This window comes from Tamandua tetradactyla, chromosome 4 (assembly GCF_023851605.1).
Source record: "Tamandua tetradactyla isolate mTamTet1 chromosome 4, mTamTet1.pri, whole genome shotgun sequence".
NCBI lineage: Eukaryota > Metazoa > Chordata > Mammalia > Pilosa > Myrmecophagidae > Tamandua > Tamandua tetradactyla.
This window is the reverse complement of record NC_135330.1, coordinates 196,658,874-196,681,469: the sequence shown is the minus strand read 5'-3', so window position 1 is coordinate 196,681,469 and position 22,596 is coordinate 196,658,874. Positions and strand designations below refer to the sequence as shown.

Here is a 22,596-nt window from a genome sequence, read left to right as displayed (position 1 = left end):
CGTATAAAGAATTCTGTAGAAGGCAGGTCTGAGAAACGAGTAGTTCCCATGTATTTGGAGCATGGATGAGTGAGAGTCAATATGTCTTAGGGTAATGGCTTCGAAAAACTTTTAAACAGTAACTCACCGCCAGATTTTGTATCATAGCCCATCACACACATGGAGAATGAAAGAAGTTCTTATCCTACACTATGCGGGATGAATAATAATTGGGTGATAAAGGGACTGCAGGCCACTAAGTTGATTTCACGACCCACTTGTGGGACGTGTCTGATGGCCTGGAAACACGTGTTAGTGATGAAATGCTTGGGGCCCTCAGATCTGGATTTCTGGTCTCAGTAACCCTGCGACCTCGGCAAGTTACTTAACCTCTTTCAGCTTCAGGTTTCTCACATTTAAAATGGGGTTAAGAGTGGTGTCCCTTTTGTGGGTGGTTGGCCCGTCTTCACCCTCTTAACATTTCACGAAGCAATTTCAACACGAGATAAGAAAATGGGGCTTTGAGAAGGAAGCGACTGTAGAATGGAAGCTGGCCATGCCTCAGCATTTCATGGTTTCCATATGGCTTCTAGGGAAGAAGAACAGACGATATGCATGCGTCCCCTACTCCTTCATGTTTTTCATTTTTGACTTTAAAAGTCATATGATTTATATGGATTTTATTTCATGCAGCTTCAAATCTCTTTTGAAAGTTGTGAGAGAATTGTAGATGTTCTTCTTATAATAATATTTTCTTAATGACCTAGAAAAGGCTATTAAGCATTTGATGAATGACAATTTTTACACAGGCAGTATATTTTGTTCTCTCCTGGGGCTTATCGTGAAGAGAGCTGTGAGTTATTTGGAGACTGAACCCAACTAAATGCCCCATCTCACAGAAGCAGACATGCTCAGAGGCAAATAAGGAACCAACGGTTAGAGACAAGAGACATCGAAGTTATTTCTTTTTCCCTGAAAATATTGGATTTTATCTAGAAAGTGCAGCTAAAAGAAGAGGAGGAGAGAGACTAAACGTATGAAAAGAGTTTACTGGCTATATTTCCCCACAATTCCTCACTTCTACCCCATAATGGCATTTTCTTGAAGAGTTTTCAAGGTGTCACTTTTATGTGGAAGAAAAATAAATAGAAACTCTCCCCTATACCCTGTCCTTTGCATCCTAAACTTCCATCGTCTAACTTAGTGCCTGTCACTTACTTGGCGTCAAAAGTTTTTAAATGGATGAATGAATGAATGGATCATTAGGAATAAAAGAAGAATTGAAGGAAGAGCTCCTTTCAATATTTTAGGTTCCCGAAGTTGCAGGTTTATGTTTTTATTCTGATAATGATGAAATATCAGTTTGTCTTTTAGGCACTTCATTTATTATTCTATTCTGTCCTTATAAAAATTTTAAAAGTAATTTAAAGTCCTTACTGTATCTGGTATAATAATCAATAGAAAGGCATGTTCTGCTGTCTATCCTTTCTGCCTTATGTAGAAGTGGAAAAAGGCAGTTTTGTTGAAACTTGGGGATTCTAACGATGGAGGATGCACCCGTGAAAGCAATGCTGATGGCTTCTGTGGGAATTTCTGTGGGGCCCCTGCCAAGCCCATAGCTGAGGGAAGGTCTGAACGGACAGAAGAAAATGGCTCAGTAAAAGCTCTCATCCCCCTTCTGGTCAGTACTCTGGACATGTTTGTGCAAAGCCATTTTCAAATAACTCCTCGTAGCCTTTGTAGCTGACTGGATTGCTGCCCAAAGAACTGGTTCTGCTGTCACCAACACTTTACTTGGGTTATTGGGAACCAGCGGGTGAGCGGTCCTGTTTAGGTCCCAGATGCAGAATCGATGGAAAGGTTTGGGTCCCACCCTATCAATTAGCATTGGCTGTCTGCCAACGCTAATCCTGCCTGGCGCTGAGAAAGGCTGATGTCCCCTGGGCCTGGCCCAGCTCTCCCTGCGTGAACCCAGGGGGCTCCATGGGGAGCCCAGGGGAAACTGGCCAGGGAGGGAATTTCCCAGACTCAACTACTCCTAGTGGAGTTTAACCCTGTTCAGATGGCATTGTCATCAGGGAAGGGAAGTCTACAGAAATCGCAGGTGAAGTTTCTGCCATTTGCTCCGAAGAGCCAATGACTGCAGCACCAGGGAGAGCATTCACACAAACTCGCAAAGTTGTTAATCAAGTGTCCACTATGGGCCAGGTTGTGTCGTCAGTCCAAAGGACAGTCTGCATCCGTCCCTGCGTGGAGCACATGAGCCAGGGTCTTGGTGGGGGAGGGCACAACACCAGTGAGGGCAGCTCTGAGGGGGAGCGAAGGCACATCCAGCTCCCCCACCTGAGCACACCTGCTGAGAATCCTCAACCTCCGGGAAAATTCTGAGCCTCAGTAAAAGCCCACCTTTGCGGGTTGACTATTTTTTGATTGAACGAAGTGTATAAAGTCTTTCTAGAAGGGGTTTTGTGTTAAGGTGGGTAGAAAGAAATTGGCCTCTTGGTTATTCTTTTAATAAACTTAGAAATCTTATGTTAGCATGCTGCCGTTCGGTCTTCCCTGCCCTCACCGTTTTGCTTGGCACCTCAGTCGGTATGTGCAGGACACAGCTCCAGCTCCATTCGCACATTTACCCATGTCCTCCCCATATCAAAGATTCCTGCCTCAGACCTCAGCTCCTGTAAGCCCCTATTTTCTGTTGGGACAAACTGAACTTCTCATGCTGGGGAATGGCCCTCCTTTCCTTCAGGAAACATCACCCCAGCTCCCTCTTCCAATGACTGCCAATCACTTGAACAGGCAGAAATGGTGCCTCCCCATGTGGAGCAGAGGAAAAGCTCAATACGCATTTGTTTGAATTGGTAAAACAATGATCCTTTCAAATTGCAGCCTCAACCTCAGCGGGAAGGGATTGCATCCATGCCCCTTGGCGAGCTGTATTTATGTGGGTCATAAACCATAGCCTGGATGCCATGGCCCTTGCTGGGACATAAGGATATTCTCTTCTGAAAATTTTATTTAGGCTAAAATTTTCTCTTTTAACATCTAAATGCTCTTCTTGTTCTGCATGAGTTCTAGAGACTGCCTTCTTCCTAAAACCCGCCGGAGATCAGCAAACTCAGGGAAGGAGCACTCTGGTGGGTGAAGAGGAACATGGAAAGGGGAATTGAGGAGGAGAGATGAAAAAGCCAGGTGGGAACTTGGCATGTGGAACGTGGAGGGCAGGGGTGCCTCTCCCTCTTCGAACTCCTCCCAATTCATTGGCTGCTCAACTTCAAGGACGTGCTAGCCATTCTCCCTCTTGGTGGGAATTCTCCCTCTTGGTGGGAATTCTCCCTCTTGGTGGGAATTCTCCCCAACTCTAGTTCCATCGGCTTACAATGCATCCAATCTACCTGCACGTGGCCGGGCGGGATGTGCCCTGCAGTGAGGTCCACTCATCGGGACTGCTAGTGCTGACCTGTGGAGAGCCCTACGTGGAGCCCTGGATGCTTCTTTCATGGCACCCACAGATGAGGTCTCCCTCTCTCTGCCATGCTAACCCTCTGCTTGTTCTAGAGCATTTCAACTCATCTCAGACTCTTTCTCCCTTAACTACCTCCTTCCTCTTCTCTATTGTCCACATCTCTTTTTCCCTACCACTTTTTAATACGACATTAAGTTTATTCCATCAGTTCCCACCCTCAAAGCATACGAACAATCAGAGAAAGAAACCAAAATCCTGTTGTTTTGCTTCTACAAAACATGTGCTTCTACAACAGACACAAACTCTTCTGTTTGCAATTAAATTTCTCAGAAAAGTCATGCAACTTGATGCCTCCACTTCCTCATCGCCTTCTGTTCTTCAAGCCACAGCATCCAGTCGTGGTCTTGCACCAAGGAAATTCTTCTCACTAGGGTCACGGGCGTCCTCGTCAGTACTGAAGCCCACGGCCATTTTATGGTCCTTGTCTCTCTCGAGTCTTTTGCGTCTGACCCAGCAGGCCATTCTCTCCAGACGGGAAACTTCCTTCCCTTGGCTCTGTGATTGTTCTCCGCACTGGTTCACTTCTTTCTTCTTCATATTCTCTAAAAGTCAACCCCTGCCCCATTTTTTTAACCTCCTTAATGTATTGGCTCCTTTTTCCTTATTAACCCCCCAAATGTCACTGATAAGTATTAGGCCACTGCTTTCCAGGGGTAAAAAATAAATTTCTAGACCACTAAATCAATTAAAGAATTTAGAGGGAGCTGCAAACTGTTGCTAACTTTTCAATTTGTCAAATAAGGACTTAAATGAAAGCAACATAAATTACCATCTACCATAAAAATGAGTTATTACAAAAAATTGCATTTTATTGTTAAAATGACAACAAACCCACAGAAGAAGAGACAATCCTTTAAAAGGCATGCATTTAGCTTTAGGAAAAATTAGCTAGCTTATTTGTGCGCCTGGACTGGCAAAGCTTTCATTCCTGACAGCAATGGGCTGGAATACAGCGTTTGGAGCTATGTGTGAGAAAACTGTGTTTGGCAACGTTACTGGAACCCCGGGGAGGTTCGCCCGCTGTTGTGTAACGCACAGATATTTGTCCCCCGTTGATCCTCAGATTTCACTTGGCTTGTGACGGGCTCCAGAAATGGAACTTTCAGACACTGACTTTAAAATAAGTAGGCAAACTAAAAATTGAAAGTAACTTACTTGATTTGATTAAGAGGATCTACAAAAATCCGTAGCACAGTTAGATATTGCTGTTTATCACGGCTTGTCTATCCCCAACCAAAACCATCCTGCCAACCCTAAAGGACACCTGGGCTGTAGCTGAGATTCCACAAAGGTTCCATGTACTTTGATTACTTTCCAGAAACCTACAACCCCCAGATGGATCCCTGGGCCAGGTAATTCCTAAAACCCAGTGGGGCGAGCCTCTCCAGAATATCAACTAGATCCGTTCCCCTATCCCATATTATCAACAGCCCTCTCCGATATGAAAAAGTTAGAATGGGCATAGCCCAAATACCCCTAAAGATTGGGAGAAAGTTCAAAGGAGAAGGCGGAGTTATAACAGAGAAGATAGGATTTAACAAACGAGCATGACTGCTAAATCACTATATTGATACTTCTTTTGTCTCCAGTGTCTTGGAGTAGTTAGAAGGTAGGACCTAAAATTGTGGAACTGTAACAAGAGACAGGACTCATTTTCTGTATAGTTTCACATATAAAGCTATAATAATTAAGACAGTATGACACTGGCATAAAGATCGAAATGGAACAGAATTGAAAGTTCAGGAGAAGACAAACACACATACGAACATTCAATTTATGTCTGAGTGGCACTTCAGAGAAGGGGGCAGAGGATTGCCAATTCTAGGTGGACTGCAGACTACACATGAAAGGGAAAGTAATAATGTTCCTGGAAGATAATATAGGAGAACATATTTATGGCTTTGGGGTACAGATCTTAATAAGAAGGATTTTAAAAAAAGGCACTAACCAGGAAGAAAAAGACTGCTAAATTAGATTATATTAAAATTAAGAACTTTTGTCACAATGAAAAAGTCACCGTTAAGGAAGTGTAAAGGCAAGCCTCAGAGTTGAGGAAGATATTTTGCAAAGGGTTTATAACCAGAACACATAGAGAAATCTATAAATCAATAAGGAAAAGACAAACAGCAAGCAGGAAAAATGGGCAGGAGACATGAGAAGATACTAATCAGAAGAGGCTGTCCAATGTCCAATAAACATCTGAAAGGCTACTAAATCTAATCAGCAATCAGGGAAATGCAAATCAAAACCACAGTAAGACATTCCTGTAGACTACTCAAGTGACTACAATTAAGAACGACAAGAAACAATGGCTTAATGAGCTATTGGGGGAGGAAGGGAAACTAGGAGCTCTTATCTGCTGATGCTCCTGTGAATGGGGCACCCGCTTTATAAAACAGCTTGTCCTTGTCATCTACTCAAGTGGAAGCGAGGCAAACCCTGCGAGTTGGCAATTTCACTTCCAGTAAATGCCCACAGAGACACACACCTCTCTGCAGGAAAGGACCCATACAAAACTGTTCATAGAAGAGTTATGCACATCCCCCCAAACCAGAAATAATCCAAATGCTCTTGAAAAACAAAATGGGATAAAAATTGAGGTATATTCACTAACGGCAAAAGACGAAAAGAACTCAAAGCATCTGAAGTGGTTCCAGGTTAAGCATGGCCAGTGGCCAGTTCTCCTTCACCTTTTTACAATCGTTGTGTCTTCTGTTAGAAAACATTGCCAGCAGCCCTGACTTTTATCGTAGGAAGATACGAAGATTTTAGCGTGTGCTGTTCTCGATTTGGGATGTCATTTTTCTCCTCATGTCTGCCTCATTCTTTCATCTTCAACTCAGAAGTCATTTCTGTGAAAACTTTACTGATCCCCCGAGACCACTCCTGAGTTTAAACTTTCTCTTTTTCATTCCCAAGCATCCTGCATGTGCCTCTATTGTAGGATTTATGGCTTGCATCATAATTATAATTTATAATTATAATTTCTGCCTCTTTCCCATAGCTTACTCTGCCCCTCCTAATGGAAGGAAATTTATTTTATTAGCTTTGATTCTCTCAATGGCTAGAAAAGTTCCCAGTTCTCAGCACATAGCATATGCTTTGAAAACTGTTGACTAACTTTAACATTTTCGCGGAGAGCAGTGTTGTTCCCAATTGATCCACCTGTACCGAAATCCCCGCGGGGGGCAGCGGGAGCACACGGCATATGGGGGGTGAGTCATGCCAGGAGATGAGGTCACTTTGGGCGCACACACGTTGGATGTGCCATCAATGTGGACTGGTGTCTGCAGAAGCTTTAAGCTCATTTATTTTCCTTTCTCATTTATCTCAATCAATGCTTAATTTTCTTGTGCTGAATTTTCACCTGGAAGTGAGTCCACATGGGTGGGGCCAGGTGGTCCCCTTGGCTATGTGCTCTGTGCCTGGGACCAGGGCAGGGCACAGGCAATTTTTGCCTTACCAAAGTTTTTTACAATCCACACGTACAAAAGACAAAAATAACATCGCATATGCAAAGCCTTATTATTCCAAGTAGCTAATTTTAGCTTTAGCTATTACAATAAGAGCTGTGTTTTTCAGTGGAAAACAACCATAAAGGAAGTGACTTCTGAGTAAGGGAATGGTTTTCCAGCATCACTCAGCAGGGATTCTCCTTTCCCTGCCTATAAATCGGTTGACCTGGGGACTCTCCTCCGCCTCACACAGCGTGTGAGGTGTTGGAGGGACTTACTCTTGCAGTGGGTTGCAAAGGCAGAGCGGGAGAGGGTTGCACCTGCGGAATTCCTTATGCTGTGTGGACTTAGGTGAAGGGAAGTGAGAGGTGGAAATACACACAGCCACAGGCGTCGTGTTTTAGCCTCTGTGGCTGAGACAGAACGTCTCTGCATTATAGAAACAGAGTGTGACTATTTAGAGAGAGAAAGGGAGAGGGAAGCGTGCAGGTTACACTCATGTCCTCCTCCAGGCAAATGACCGGTGTCCACAGGGGGACAAGAGCAGGACAAAAGTGGAAGAGGAAGCCTGGCAGTGGATGAGAAAGAGGATTCAACCCCAAATCGGAAGAGATTTTTCATCAGCTGCTTCTGTGAGAATTGCAGATTATCATCTTAGCACTAAAGAGGGCAAACCAAACGACTGCTGGGGACGGCGCCCAGTGGGGTCTGTCTGCGGGTGTCCCCGCAGCCCGGGCGCCAGAAGGCGCTGCTGACCGGGCCCGAGGTGCTGGGACTGCGACACAGAGAGGAGGTGAGGCCGGGAAGGGGAGGCGGGGACCACACAGGGAGAACCTGCCCAGGAGGAAAGATGGGGAGAGACTAGAGGCGAGGAGTGTGGGAGTACGAGGAGGGAAATTGAGAGATGGGTGCGTTGCAACGTGGGAATGAAGAGACAGGCGCTGCTGATCAGGATGGGGCAAATGCGGGGAGTAGAGAGAGTGGGCTGGAGAAAAGACGGAGCAGGAGCCGGAGGGGACAAGCACTCACAGAGTGTTGTAATTTGCTAGCTGCAGGAATGCAACGCACCAGAGACGGACTGACTTTCAATAAAAGGGGATTTATTTAGTTGACATATAGTTCTTCAGAGGAAAGGCAGCTAACCTTCAACTGAGGTTCTTTCTTACATGGGAAGACACAAGGTGACCTCTGCTGGTCTTCTCTTCAGTCCTCTGGGTTCCAACAACTTTCCCCGGGTGACTTCTTTCTGCATCTCCAAAGGCCTGGGCTGAGCTGCGAGTGCTGAGATGAGGAATGCCAAGCTGCGCTACATTGAGTCTCTCTTTTAAGCACCAGCCAATTAAGTCAAACATCATTCGTTGCAGCAGGCGTGCCTCCTATCCGACTGCAGATGTAACGAGTAACAGATGAGGTTCACGGACCATTGACTCATGTCCACAGCCACAGAACTAGGTGCCTTCACCTGGCCAAGGTGACACCTGACCCTAACTACCACACAGAGCAAGAGAGTTGACAGGCAGCAAGAGGAAGACCAGAGGGCAGGCTTCAGAGGTGAAGAAGCCAAGGGCGTGTCAGTGGGATGTGTAAGTGGTAAGAAGAGAGGCCAGCGGGCATCGGAGGTGGAGGTGGACAGAGGTGGGGCAGGAAGAAGAGGGCGGTGGGCGGGGGAAGGGTGGGGTGGAAGCCAGAAGAACTGCAGAGAGGAGGGACGGACCAAGAAAAGTCTGAAATTTCATCAATTGCATTAAAAATATTTTTTAAAGTTTTTACTTAGTAATCGAGTTAATTTGTTTCGTTATAATTTCTTTCCAATCTTAAAAAAAATTCTAAAAGCCTGCTGATCACATTAGGGTGAAATTAGCTATTTTATTTTGGTCTTGAGGGGCAATTTTCTGAGTTATTGGATGATGTTGACCTTTACTGCAAACTGTTTTTCCTATAAAAAGACAGCTGGAAGTATAGGGGTGGGAAACTGATACAATGTGAATAAAGCACAGAGGAGGGGATTAGTTTTCATTCTGAGATAATTGTGCCTCCATTATTTTTCATGTAAATCAAGCACATTCATTTTGCCTGAAGAATTTCAATTTACGTATTTACAAAACAAGTAAGCCACTCCACCTGCGTCCTCAAGTTGAGATCCACTCTGAACAATTCTATTGTATAATTTTGTACCCCAAGCCGTTCTTAGTTAACCGAACTTTTATTTGGGTCACTGCTTTTTTTTCCAGGATATAAACATGGTTCATTTCAAAACGATATCCCAATCTTGTCTCTTTCGTCACTTCGAGGGAGAGTCCCTAAAACTCTTTAATGCCTCTGGTCACATCTGACCATGGTAAACCGAGCAATGAGCAGACTCTGTTGCGAGATGTACCCGGCTGGCACCATTCAAGACAATACGTCTTGAATGGTTTTAACTTCTGGCCTGAATGCACACCTCCAGTAGGGACATTTCTTTTTCATAAGCGGTGCCCTTTATCTCCTCCTTGTGAGTGGCCTGCGACATAATTGATTTTTTACGGCCATCAGCGGCTTCGACGTAGTTGTGTGAAATTCATGTTTAGTTAGAAAACCTCAAGCCACAGCGACCTGGGAAAGGACCGTGCAGGCTCGTGCGTGTCCACTAGGGGGCAGGCGATTCCTGCTCACCGCGCTGCCTCCCGCCCCGCCTTCCCTGAGTGCAGCCAGGTTCTCCAGGGCAGCCGATTGTTCGAACAAGCAGCCGTTGGTAGCATCCTTAATGCTACATGCTTTCAAAACTTGCCATTTAGACTCATGCTTTTGCTTTGTAATATTGTTCCCAATTAATCCATTTCTTTTTTTCCCCAAATTGTTGATGAAGTTGCTTAACAAGGCTAGTCAGTGAGGATATTGACCATGCAATACCTTTAGAGCATATAACCAATAAAAACTGTTATCTTTCTTTCTGGTTGACGTCGGTAGTTTAAGATGTTTAATCTACATCCATTCCTTAGACATTCCACCATGACATGACCAGAAGAGAACCGGCAATCGTATAATTTCTAACTTTTCAACTTTGTTTATATCTGGCCCGAGAATCTGTCTCAAATAGTTCTTTAAATTTTGAAAGCAACTTTTGCTCTTACATAATTCTAAATTATTTTTCTTTGGTTGTTACAAAAAGCTTTACTGCTTTAAGTGTCTGTAATTTATGGACACTTTCTTATTGCACAAAAGAAAAAAGTTTAATCCCCTAGCAATGCTTATTATTTTCACGCATTAAGATAATGACACATTCATTAACCTTAGTTAAGTGTAAGATTTTAAATTAGCAATCAAAAGCAATGTAAAATTAGAAAACAAAAATTTCCAGAGAATTATAATTAATCTATAAATATTTATCAGGTTGAGAATTATAATTAATCTATAAATATTTATCAGGTTGATTCTATGAATCTCAAATATGGCATTTATGAAGAAATGAAATTTTAAAGTCCGAAAGACATCTGTTTAACATTTCTTTTTTCAGTGTAAAGAATGCCATTACTGTATGCTAAATCATAGAATGTTATTTTAGTCATATACATCTTTTTATCTCATAAAAGCTTTAAGCAAAATCAGTTGAATGTATTAAGAAAAGGCAATGCTATAGTAAAATTTGTTAATTATAGTTATTTTCTTGTGCCTTAAAGAATGTTTAAGGGCACAGATTATAATGAAGTTTCTTGAATCCAGGCATCTACTTTTTAATCTATTCTTAAAAAATCATATAAAGTTGGAATATTAAAAAGATGGATAGGACATGAACTTCTGAGGCAAGATGTTGAAGCAGAGAAATACACTGTTTTCTACAACGATATTTCAAGTTAAACGAGTTCATACGTTGTTTCTTTTTAGCTAATAGGTTTCATATAAAAGAGATTAGAATACAAAATAGAAACCTTGCGATGTATATTAGAATAATATTTTTAAATAAATTGAAACACAAGGTTTTAATATTTCAAATTCAAAATAAAATAAAAAGATTTTTAAATCCTTTTTGTTAGATGTTCTTAAGTAATTGCTCATAAATGTTGCCTTTTATCTCAAGATTTAAAATATTCCATTGGAATTCATTTAATAAAATTGAATATTTTTAAAACCTAAAATGAATTCCTCAGAAAATAGAAATAGTTTCACATTCTAACTTTTATTCTCATAGTTTTATCAAAAGTCTTTAAGAAAAACTACGGAACTGATATTTAAAAATAATATTTATAGACCCCAGCATGCTTTATGTATGATACACGATTATTTATACAGTGTACAAGCTCACAGTAAAACAAGTCTATTTCTTTCTTTGAAACCAGGTGAAGACTTAAAGTTTTCTATCACCCTCCCCCCTGCAACTTTATGAGGAAAATGTTACTAATTTGAAAATTAGCAGTTTAGCTGAAATAAAAATTTCTAAAAATTAAAACTAAAAGAAAATGATCTAGTTAGATTTATTTTTGCAGGACTTCGATAATTTTTTCTAGACAGATTTACTCTTCAGGAGAGAAACTTCTGTTTTAGATTTGTCAGTGGTTTTGTAGTTGCCAGTTTATGTTAAACGATGAAACAGTAACTAAAAATTGCACACATTTTATGGACATATTTCAATAGGTTGAAATTTCAGAAAACAATGATTTACTTTGTAATTTGTCATGTACTTTTCCAATACAAAAAATTCTCAATATAACTTATATGTCAACACTTTAAAAGATACTTTATCTCCAGTTTTTAATAAGTTTGCAAGAAAATTTGTTGTACCTAGAGATTGCTAGGATATATGGGACTATAAGTAATTATTGATGACAATGCAAGCTTGCTGTCACTTTATCAGACACTGCAGTGAGTGTATGATTAATATATAAAACTAAATAGAAATAGTATGTTCTTTTTGAATGAACACTCATTTAAAGCAAGAAAGCAGCATCTTACCTTTGACATCTATCAGAAGGATGAAATGAAGCAGAAGGAACATTGCAGTCAATCTGAGACTGAAGCGGTGTTTGAAAACAGAAAAATAACAGTAGGTTTAAAGCAATTGGATTATTAGATGTATCCTCCTTTTAGCCCTGTACGAGTTCTGATTGAGTCCTTTGGTGCCTCCCAAGTGTCTGAGCATGCTCACAGCTACAACTTCACTGGCACAAGGCGAGACATCTCCTGTCACTACGCAGTTCATCTTTTTTTGGTTCTTTCTTTTTGTTTGTTTCCTTTTATTTTAAATCTACAGCCATGTTCCTGATCATTAATTCATTGTGGTGTGTACACACATATAAAGAAGATTTTGAATTTTATTTGATAAAGGACATTTATTTTTCAAAATAGCTTTAAAAGTTCAAAATTTTCTTCAAAGCGTGTAATGCAATTTGCACTTCCTTAAATCCAAACATACATAGAACTTCTTAAATACGAAGGGCTATAGGTTTATACTGAATGGGCGACAGAACTCTTCACAAACATTTGTCATACAATAAGCAAGTGACAAAAAGCTACTCACTGGTCAATTCACAAAAAATACCTACTTTCACTCAAATACACTTAAATGTTTTCAAGTGATATACAGAAAGATCATAATCATTAAAATATATGGTCTTGTGCTTAGGGGTTGCTTATTGTAAAAACATTTGTACAATATTTAAATCTGCTTTTACTTCCTCCATAATAATTTTCCTTTTCAAAAGTGTGTAATTTATTTTTACTTTCAATTTTGTGTTCTATACCTATTAGGCACCGTTAATTATAATTTAATTCTTCCATCTTGAAGGCAGCTTTGAATTAATTATAATTTAGTTCTTCCATCTTGAAGGCAGCTTCTTAAACAGTTAGTGTCAGCTGGAGGACAGAGAAGAACTTCGGGTAGTAGGATTTCACCCACCCTGGTGTAATCTCCTTGTAGACCTTGTAGGACTTCCGCGTCTGAGTATATATTTTATCAACTGGGAAATATCTATACAGACATACATAACAGTTTGTAGTCCTGATTTGGACAGAGGATTCTGTGACTGAGTGATATGGATTCTCATGTTTGTTGTTTTTAAATAATGGTTAAAAAACTGTCTTGTTATGAATTTCTATTGTCATCACAGATCACAAGAGATGGGGGTTTTCATTGTTTTCTTCCATTCCAGCTTTTGATAGGCCAAAGATTCAGACAATTTGAAGCAGAAAATACTTTATTAATCACATAACATGGTGCTTTTTCTCTTTTAAGAAGTGAACTAAATTCTCCAAGACACCTTTCAGATACATTAAATGGGTTGTCATCTGATCTTTCAAACCGAAACAAAGAACAACAGAGAGAAAAAGTTAAAGATAAAGTTTAAAGATAAAATTTTAAAAAACATTTAAAAATCTTTTCTTCCATTTCCAATACCTTTTTTTTATTCCTCTCACTACCCTTGGGGTCATTGTAGATAAAAATTACATTAGCTTACTAAAAAAAAAACACCAACCAACCCTGGGGTTATTAGTTTATCTTTCATTTTGCGTTTTGCTGCCAAGATGATGAATGTGAGTTTCTAGTACTGAAACTTTGCACATAAACGTTAAAATGCAATTATATTGCCCATTACAAGACGTTTTGAAGTTTAAATATCTCTTCCATGAAAATGTAACTTTTTGGAGAAAGAAGAAATGTCAAGGCATTTAAAAGCTTTAACTTCCTTGTGAATCTTAGACTTGAGAAATAGATTTAAATGACTAAAACATTGTATCACCTTCCATTTCTGCTAGGCATTCAAAGTTAATCTTTGAAATATTAACACAGATAAGCTAAGAACCCAATAGTTACAAATAATAGTTAAGAATGCCTTTGACACATTGTTGGTTTCTGAAGGCAGAAGGGCAAGCGTTTAAACATGTTTCATGTCATAAGTTTACACTTTGACTTATCTAGTGTGGAGATCCAGCTTTTTTTAACTGAAACTGATGTAGTCGAAATGTGTGCGAGGATGAGAATAACGCGAATGAATGCAGTCCCTCCCCCCAGGCACAGCTGCATAACGAGGCTCCAAGGAGAGTCTCGTGCAGAGCTGAGATGGGAGAGTGTTATGAACGGATTCATCACTGGATATTAACTTCTAATTCACACAAGCATATATTATTGATCCTTGCCTGTTTCAATGCACCCTTTCATTTCAGTTTCTGGGGGTAGCACCCATGCTATTTATAGCTCTCATATAAAAGTTCATACAAATATTCTATTTACTAGATAGCACAATTCAATACAATTCTAGCTAATTTGAGGGAGTTGATTTACTGAATGCAGTAATTATCTAGTTTGATGGCAGGGTGCTTCTGTAGCTTCTACTTTGATACACTTCTTAGAAACCATTGTTAGATGCAAAATGATGATGTCCAATCTTCATCAATATAAATATGATCAGAAAGCCCTGATTTGAAACACACTTTCAGAATTGTATGATTGCCTTTCATGTAGGCTATTATTCACTATTTTCCCATATTAATATTTTCTAACAACACATTTACTAAATACCCTTAATAACAGCATAGTCTTGTAAATTCTTCTCACTTCTGCCGACTATACTGACTTACATTCACCAGATCTGATCCAACAGCATTTTAGAATCACATGCTATTTATAGGGAAAGGACACATACTAAATTAAGGAATTATATTAATACATACTTTTTTATCAAAAACTATAAATCACAGCATAATAAGTTTCTGAAGTGCAAGCCCATGTGAGCCCCAAACCACAATGCAAAGAGTCTCCTATACAGACCACGTCATAGTAAGATCTCAGCAATCCATTCAGCCATGCTAGCTAGGGATTCATGATTATAATTACACTAGCCTTTCCACAAGAGACTGTATCATTAACTCAGTTTTCAATAAGATTGGTGTTCTGAGGAGCCTTTTCAGTGTGCTTGCAGATTGGTTTGCACCCAGCAGGCAGAACAAACCCAACCAAGTCATACAATCTATGCAGCAGAGTGTGTCCATTAGTTGTGCAAACCAGTCCTGATAGAGGGTCCATTTTTAGCAAGAAAATTTAAATGTTTCAACTTTGAGGTTCTAAGTTTAAAATAATTTAAATCATGCTCCATTTATCTGGGAATTCAGTTCTTGGCAAGCTCAGCTATTAGGAGCATTGCCATAAACCGAGAGTAAAAAATGTCACAGAGACATCCACTTCTGGTTTGCGGGAGCTTAGATTCTCTGGAAAGCCTCCTTGTTTTAAAATTATAGCTCCCGCATAGGACAATTTTCACTGTATTTTTGGAGAAACGAAGAGAAAAAAGTTGAAAGGGAAAACGCAAAACCAAACCAACTCAAACCCAAATGCTGAAATTGGAATGGGAAACAATAAAAAACATTTAATATCAAAACAAGAGCTGCAGCCAAGATGCTCAATGGCATTTCAGAGAAGGAAACGATCTGTTTGAGTTGGGAAGGTCATTCAGTGAAACCTGAGCTATGCCCGCCTTGATGGATGGCCTGAGAGTTTGCCGACTGTCAACCATTTTCAGGTTGACCTATTTTGACTGCTTGAATGCAGCCAGATGTGGAGGGGCCACATTCCAGCAGAGCCCTTAGCTGCGCCTGGGTGGTGGGCTCGGCCGCTGCTGCCACCAGGACCTCAGACCACACGAGAGTCACGTGAGACGGGCCTGCCCCGAGCCCAGCTCTGTCCACATGAAAAGCGCAAATACCAGTCCTTGAAAGCCACTGAGATCTTGGCTTGGTGGCTGCTGATGTGTCGCCACAGTAAAGCGTGGCTGAAAAACGCGTAGAGAGGGCTGGAAGTCGTGCAGTGGAATCCTTAATTTTACAGGGCGAGAATGGAGGTGATTTGCCTAGAAGCATGCGCTAAATTGTCTGAATATACTGACACAGATGTTTGGCTTTCTCTGCAGGAATTGTCTTCTTTCAGAATATCTGCTCCTACGTACTGTTCCCAATAGTAGGGTACAATGGGAATCACAGGGTGCATTATATGGGTCTTAATTCCAGAGCTGGCTTTCCCGTCATCATGCACAAAACATAATTATGCTTGAATATCAACTAAATTCTTTTTTATTTTTTTCTGAAATTCTATGTAGTGTGATTGAACTTCAATAGATTCTTAATCAATTGGTGCTGTTTTCTAGTGCATCATGGTTTCTGAATGCCTCCATTTACTCCTTCAGGTAACAAGGTACAAAGGGGAAAAATATATATGGAATCATTAAACTTCTCCATCTGGGAAACCCTGGTTACCCTCTGTCATGGTTAGGGACAGGTGTCAACTTGGCCAAGTTATGGTACCTGTTCATCTGATTGGGCAAGCGCCGGCCTGTCTGTTGCAATGAGGACATTTCATAGGATTAGGTCATGATCACGTCAGCTACATCCACAGCTGATTCCATTTGTAATCAGCCAAAGGGGAGTGTCTTCTGCAATTAGTGATGCTAAATCCAATCATGGGAAGCCTTTTAAGGAGGACTCAGAGGAGACAGGTTGCATTCCTGCTTTGGCTGGTGAGCCTCTCCTGTGGAGTTCATCCAGGCCATCCATCGGAGTCGTCGGCTTCGCAGCCTGCCCTGTGGATTTTGGACTCTGTGTTCCTACGGTCACGTGAGACACTTTCATAAATTTTATATTTGCAAGTGTTCCCTGTTGATTCTGTTTCTCTAGAGAACCCTAACTAATACATCTTGGTACCAGGAGTGGTTCTTAAGGAACAGAATCTTAAAAATGGGTTTTTATGAATGGTTTTCTACTCTGACTGGGCTCAGAGACACTAAGGACTCTGATTCCCGTAATCAGAATGACACTCCCAATCCATGGACTGAGTTGGCAAAGGAGATAGTCAAAATATCATCATTCCATTCTCCTAATGCTTCGCTTGTACGAAGCCAGACTCTGGGGGATAATGTTTTTGACACCTTTACAGAGTTTTGTAGAAATAAGAGTTATAGAGATGTTGGTTGGTTGTTGTTAGATACACTGTCTACATTAAAGGGTGAAAGGGATGGGCTTAAGGCTTCAAACAAGAAGCTTAAGTGCCGTCTGAAAGATGTAGAGGTTTCTATGAGTACCCTGAAGGAAAATTTTATTTCCTGTAGCCGTAGACTTGAGATCTCTGAAAATCAGACTCAGAATCTTATTGTTAGAGTAGCAACTTTACAACGTAAACTGAAATCTCAGTCTTGCATGGTGTCTGCCGTTAAAGTGAGGGCATTGATTGGAAAGGAGTGGGACCCTGAAAAATGGGATGGTGACATATGGCTTGATAATGATGTTGGGGGTGAGGTTGAAACCCTAGACCATGCTGAACCTTCTTTAGATAACCCTGTAATAGTCTGCCCTGAGGACATAGCCGCCCCACCTCCAGCCTGCCTTGAGGAATTGGCCACCCAACCTCCTCCTGAAGGGATTAGCCCTAGAGTTATTAATCCTGTTTCACCAGATGAAACTGCAAATGAAAGCCCTGAAGCAAATGGCTTGGAAGATATTTCTAATTCTTTTCATGACCCACCCCCACCACCCCTCATTTCTTCTAGACCTATAACTAGACTAAAGTCCCAACAGGCCCCTAAAGGTGAGGTACAAAGTATCACACATGAGGAGGTACGTTATACTCCAAAAGAACTGTGTGAGTTTTCCAATTTATATAGACAGAAATCAGGGGAATATGTGTGGCAATGGATTTTAAGAGTGTGGGATAATGGTGGGAGGAATATAAGGCTGGATCAGGCTGAATTTATTGATATGGGCCCACTAAGCAGAGATTCTGCATTCAATGTTATAGCTAGAGCAGTTAGAAAAGGTGTTAACAGCTTGTTTGGGTGGTTGGTTGAAACATGGATCAAAAGGTGGCCAACATTACCTGAGGTTGAAATGCCAGAACTGCCCTGGTATAATGTAGATGAGGGGATCCAGAGGCTTAGAGAGATTGGGATGTTAGAGTGGATTTATCATGCAAAGCCTGCTCTTACACCCCAGGAATGTCCAGAGGATGCACCTTTTACCAGAACAGTGAGAAATAAGTTTGTGAGACTAGCACCATCATCCCTCAAGTGCTCTGTGGTTGCACTTCTCTGTAGGTCAGATATTACTATAGGAACTGCTGTCACTGAGCTGGAATCCTTAAACACAATGGGGATGACAGGATCCCGAGTTGGCAGAAGCCAGGTGGCAGCACTTAATCACCAAAGACAGGGTAGACGCGGGTATTATAATAGACAACAAACTCAAAGGAGGCATCAAAATTATATGACACGCAGAGATTTGTGGCATTGGCTAGTAAATCATGGGGTGCCTAGAAATACAATAGAAGGGCAGTCTACTAAATTCTTGTTGGAGCTGTATAAACAAAAGAGTTCTAGGTCAAGGGAACAAAAGTCTAACCTGAATTACAAAAACACAGAGTCACGGCCCCTTAATCAATTTCCAGACTTGAAACAGTTTACAGACCCTGAGCCCCTTGAATGAAGGGGAGGCCAGGTCCCTATGGGGAAGAAACCTGTTACACTGCCACAAATTTATACCGTTGACCTTCCTCTAAGTCTTCCCCAAGGAGACCGACGGCCTTTTACCAGGGTAACTGTGCATTGGGGAAAAGGAAATGATCAGATATTTCGGGGATTATTAGACACTGGTTCAGAAGTGACATTAATTCCAGGGGACCCAAACGTCACTCTGGACCACCAGTCAGAGTGGGGGCCTATGGAGGCCAGGTAATCAATGGAGTTTTAGCTCAGGTCCGTCTCACAGTGGGTCCAGTGGGCCCCCGGACCCATCCTGTAGTTATTTCCCCAGTTCCGGAATGTATAATTGGCATAGACATACTGAGCAACTGGCAGAATCCCCACGTTGGTTCTCTAACTCGTGCAGTGAGGGCTATTATGGTGGGAAAGGCCAAGTGGAAGACACTAGAACTGCCCCTACCAAGCAAAATAGTAAATCAAAAGCAATACCGTATTCCTGGAGGGATTGCAGAGATTACTGCCACTCTTAAGGACTTGAAAGATGCAGGATTCCCACCACATCCCCGTTCAACTCTCCTATTTGGCCTGTGCAGAAAACAGATGGGTCTTGGAGAATGACAGTGGATTATCGTAAACTCAACCAGGTGGTAACTCCAATTGCAGCTGCTGTTCCAGATGTAGTATCATTGCTTGAGCAAATCAATACATCCCCTGGTACCTGGTATGCAGCTATTGATCTGGCCAATGCTTTTTTCTCAATAGCTATTAGTAAGGACCACCAAAAACAGTTTGCTTTCAGCTGGCAAGGTCAGCAATATACTTTCACTGTCCTACCTCAGGGGTATATCAACTCTCCAGCCCTATGTCATAATCTTGTTCGCAGAGACCTTGATCGTTTCTCCCTCCCACAAGACATCACACTGGTCCATTATATTGATGATATCATGTTGATTGGACCTAGTGAGCAAGAAGTAGCAACTACTCTAGATTTACTGGTAAGGCATTTGCGTGTCAGAGGATGGGAGATAAATCCAACAAAAATACAGGGGACTTCCACCTCAGTAAAATTTCTAGGTGTCCAGTGGTGTGGGGCATGTCGAGATATCCCTTCTAAGGTGAAGGATAAATTGCTGCATCTGGCCCCTCCCACAACCAAAAAAGAGGCACAACGCCTAGTTGGTCTTTTTAGATTTTGGTGACAACATATTCCTCATTTGGGTGTGCTACTCCGGCCCATTTATCGAGTGACCAGAAAAGCTGCTAATTTTGAGTGGGGACCTGAACAAGAGGAGGCTCTGCGACAGGTCCAGGCTGCTGTGCAAGCTGCTCTGCCACTTGGGCCATATGATCCAGCAGATCCAATGGTGCTGGAAGTGTCAGTGGCAAATAGAGATGCTGTCTGGAGCCTTTGGCAGGCCCCTATAGGAGAATCACAATGCAGACCCTTAGGATTTTGGAGCAAAGCCTTACCATCTGCTGCAGATAACTACTCTCCTTTTGAGAAACAGCTTTTGGCCTGCTACTGGGCCTTAGTAGAGACTGAACGCTTAACCATGGGCCACCAAGTTACCATGAGACCTGAGTTGCCTATCATGAGTTGGGTGTTGTCTGACCCACCAAGCCATAAAGTTGGGCATGCACAGCAGCACTTTATTGTAAAGTGGAAATGGTATATACGAGATAGAGCCAGAGCAGGTCCTGAAGGCACAAGTAAGTTACATGAAGAAGTGGCACAGATGCCCATGGTTTCCACTCCTGCTGCCACATTACCTTCTCTTTCCCAGACCAGAGCTATGGCCTCTTGGGGAGTTCCTTACAGTGAATTGACTGAGGAAGAGAAAACTCGGGCCTGGTTTACAGATGGTTCAGCACGATATGCAGGTACCACCCGAAAGTGGACAGCTGCAGCATTACAACCCCTTTCTGGGGTGTCCTTGAAGGACAGTGGTGAGGGGAAATCCTCCCAGTGGGCAGAACTTCGAGCAGTGCACCTGGTTGTTCATTTTGCTTGGAAGGAAAACTGGCCAGAGGTGCGTTTGTATACTGACTCATGGGCTGTTGCTAATGGTTTGGCTGGATGGTCAGGGACTTGGAAAGACCATAATTGGAAAATTGGTGACAAAGAGGTCTGGGGAAGAAGTATGTGGATAGACCTTTCTGAGTGGGCTAAAAACATGAAGATATTTGTGTCCCATGTGAATGCACACCAGAGGGTGACTTCAGCAGAGGAAGATTTTAATAATCAAGTGGATAAGATGACCCGTTCTATGGATACCAGTCAGCCTCTTTCCCCAGCAACTCCTGTTATTGCCCAATGGGCTCATGAACAAAGTGGTCATGGTGGTAGGGATGGAGGTTATGCATGGGCTCAGCAACATGGACTTCCACTCACCAAGGCTGACCTGGCTACAGCCACTGCTGAGTGCCTAATCTGCCAGCAGCAGAGACCCACACTCAGCCCCCGATATGGCACCATTCCCCGAGGTGACCAGCCAGCTACATGGTGGCAGGTTGATTACATTGGACCACTCCCTTCATGGAAGGGGCAGCGATTTGTTCTAACTGGAATAGACACATACTCTGGATATGGGTTTGCTTTCCCTGCACGCAATGCTTCTGCCAAAACTACTATCCGTGGGCTTACAGAATGCCTTATCCATCGTCATGGTATTCCACATAGCATTGCTTCAGATCAAGGAACACACTTCACAGCAAATGAAGTGCGAGAATGGGCACATGCTCATGGAATTCTCTGGTCTTACCATGTTCCCCATCATCCAGAAGCAGCTGGATTGATAGAACGGTGGAATGGCCTTTTGAAAACTCAATTATGGTGCCAACTAGGTGGCAAAAACTTGAAAGGCTGGGGTAATGTTCTCCAGGAAGCTCTGTATGCTCTGAATCAGCATCCGCTGTATGGTGCTGTTTCTCCCATAGCCAGGATCCATGGGTCCAGGAACCAAGGGGTGGAAATGGGTGTGGTGCCACTCACTATTACTCCTAGTGATCCACTAGGAAAATTTTTGCTTCCTGTCCCTGCTACCCTGAGTTCTGCTGGTCTACAGGTTTTAGTTCCAAAACGGGGTGTGCTTTCTCCAGGAGAAACAACAGTGATACCACTGAACTGGAAGTTAAGATTGCCACCTGGCCACTTTGGGCTACTTATGCCTCTGGATCAACACACCAAGAAGGGGATTACATTATTGTCTGGGGTAATTGACCCTGACTATCAGAAGGAAGTAGGACTGCAACTACATAATGGAAGTAAAGAAGAGTTTTCTTGGAATATAGGAGATCCCCTGGGGTGTCTATTAGTACTACCATGCCCTGTGATCAAAATCAATGGAAAACTGCAACAACACAATCCAGGCAGGACCACTAATGGCTCTGAGACTTCAGGAATGAAGGTTTGGGTCACCCCACCAGGCAAAGAACCACGGCCAGCTGAAGTGCTTGCTGAGGGGAAAGGGAACATGGAATGGGTAGTGGAAGAAGGTAGTGATAAATATGAACTTCGACCACGTGATCAGTTACAGAAATGAGGACTGTAATGCTGTTTTGTTTGTGTTATACTATTTAAGTTGTAAGATATCAAGTTTAAGAATGAATGTTGCCCAAGGATTTGCACCCTATTCTGGAGAGATTTAATGTGTTTCCAGTTATATGCAGGACAGTTGAGTATTGTCAGGTAAAAGAAAAAAATGTGTGCTTATTTGTTTTCATTTGGAAATTAAGTATGGTCTAAGGTGATATATATATATATATATATATATATATATATATATATATATGTGCCAAGTTGACAAGGGGTGGACTGTCATGGTTAGGGACAGGTGTCAACTTGGCCAAGTTATGGTACCTGTTCATCTGATTGGGCAAGCGCTGGCCTGTCTGTTGCAATGAGGACATTTCATAGGATTAGGTCATGATCACGTCAGCTACATCCACAGCTGATTCCATTTGTAATCAGCCAAAGGGGAGTGTCTTCTGCAATTAGTGATGCTAAATGCAATCATGGGAAGTCTTTTAAGGAGGACTCAGAGGAGACAGGTTGCATTCCTGCTTTGGCTGGTGAGCCTCTCCTGTGGAGTTCGTCCAGGCCATCCATTGGAGTCATCGGCTTCGGAGCCTGCCCTGTGGATTTTGGACTCTGCGTTCCTACGGTCACGTGAGACACTTTCATAAATTTTATATTTGCAAGTGTTCC

General features: G+C 42.0%; 1 protein-coding gene across 1 annotated transcript in view; it reads right to left on the bottom strand.

Moving 5' to 3' along the window:
- The window catches only part of RXFP2 (relaxin family peptide receptor 2), an 89,451-nt gene that overhangs the window by 46,250 nt on the left and 20,605 nt on the right, over positions 1–22,596 (bottom strand). The window contains exon 5 of the mRNA XM_077156945.1: positions 11,887–11,964. Within this exon, the coding sequence (XP_077013060.1) occupies positions 11,887–11,964 (78 nt within the window). The remainder of the gene's footprint in view (positions 1–11,886; positions 11,965–22,596) is intronic.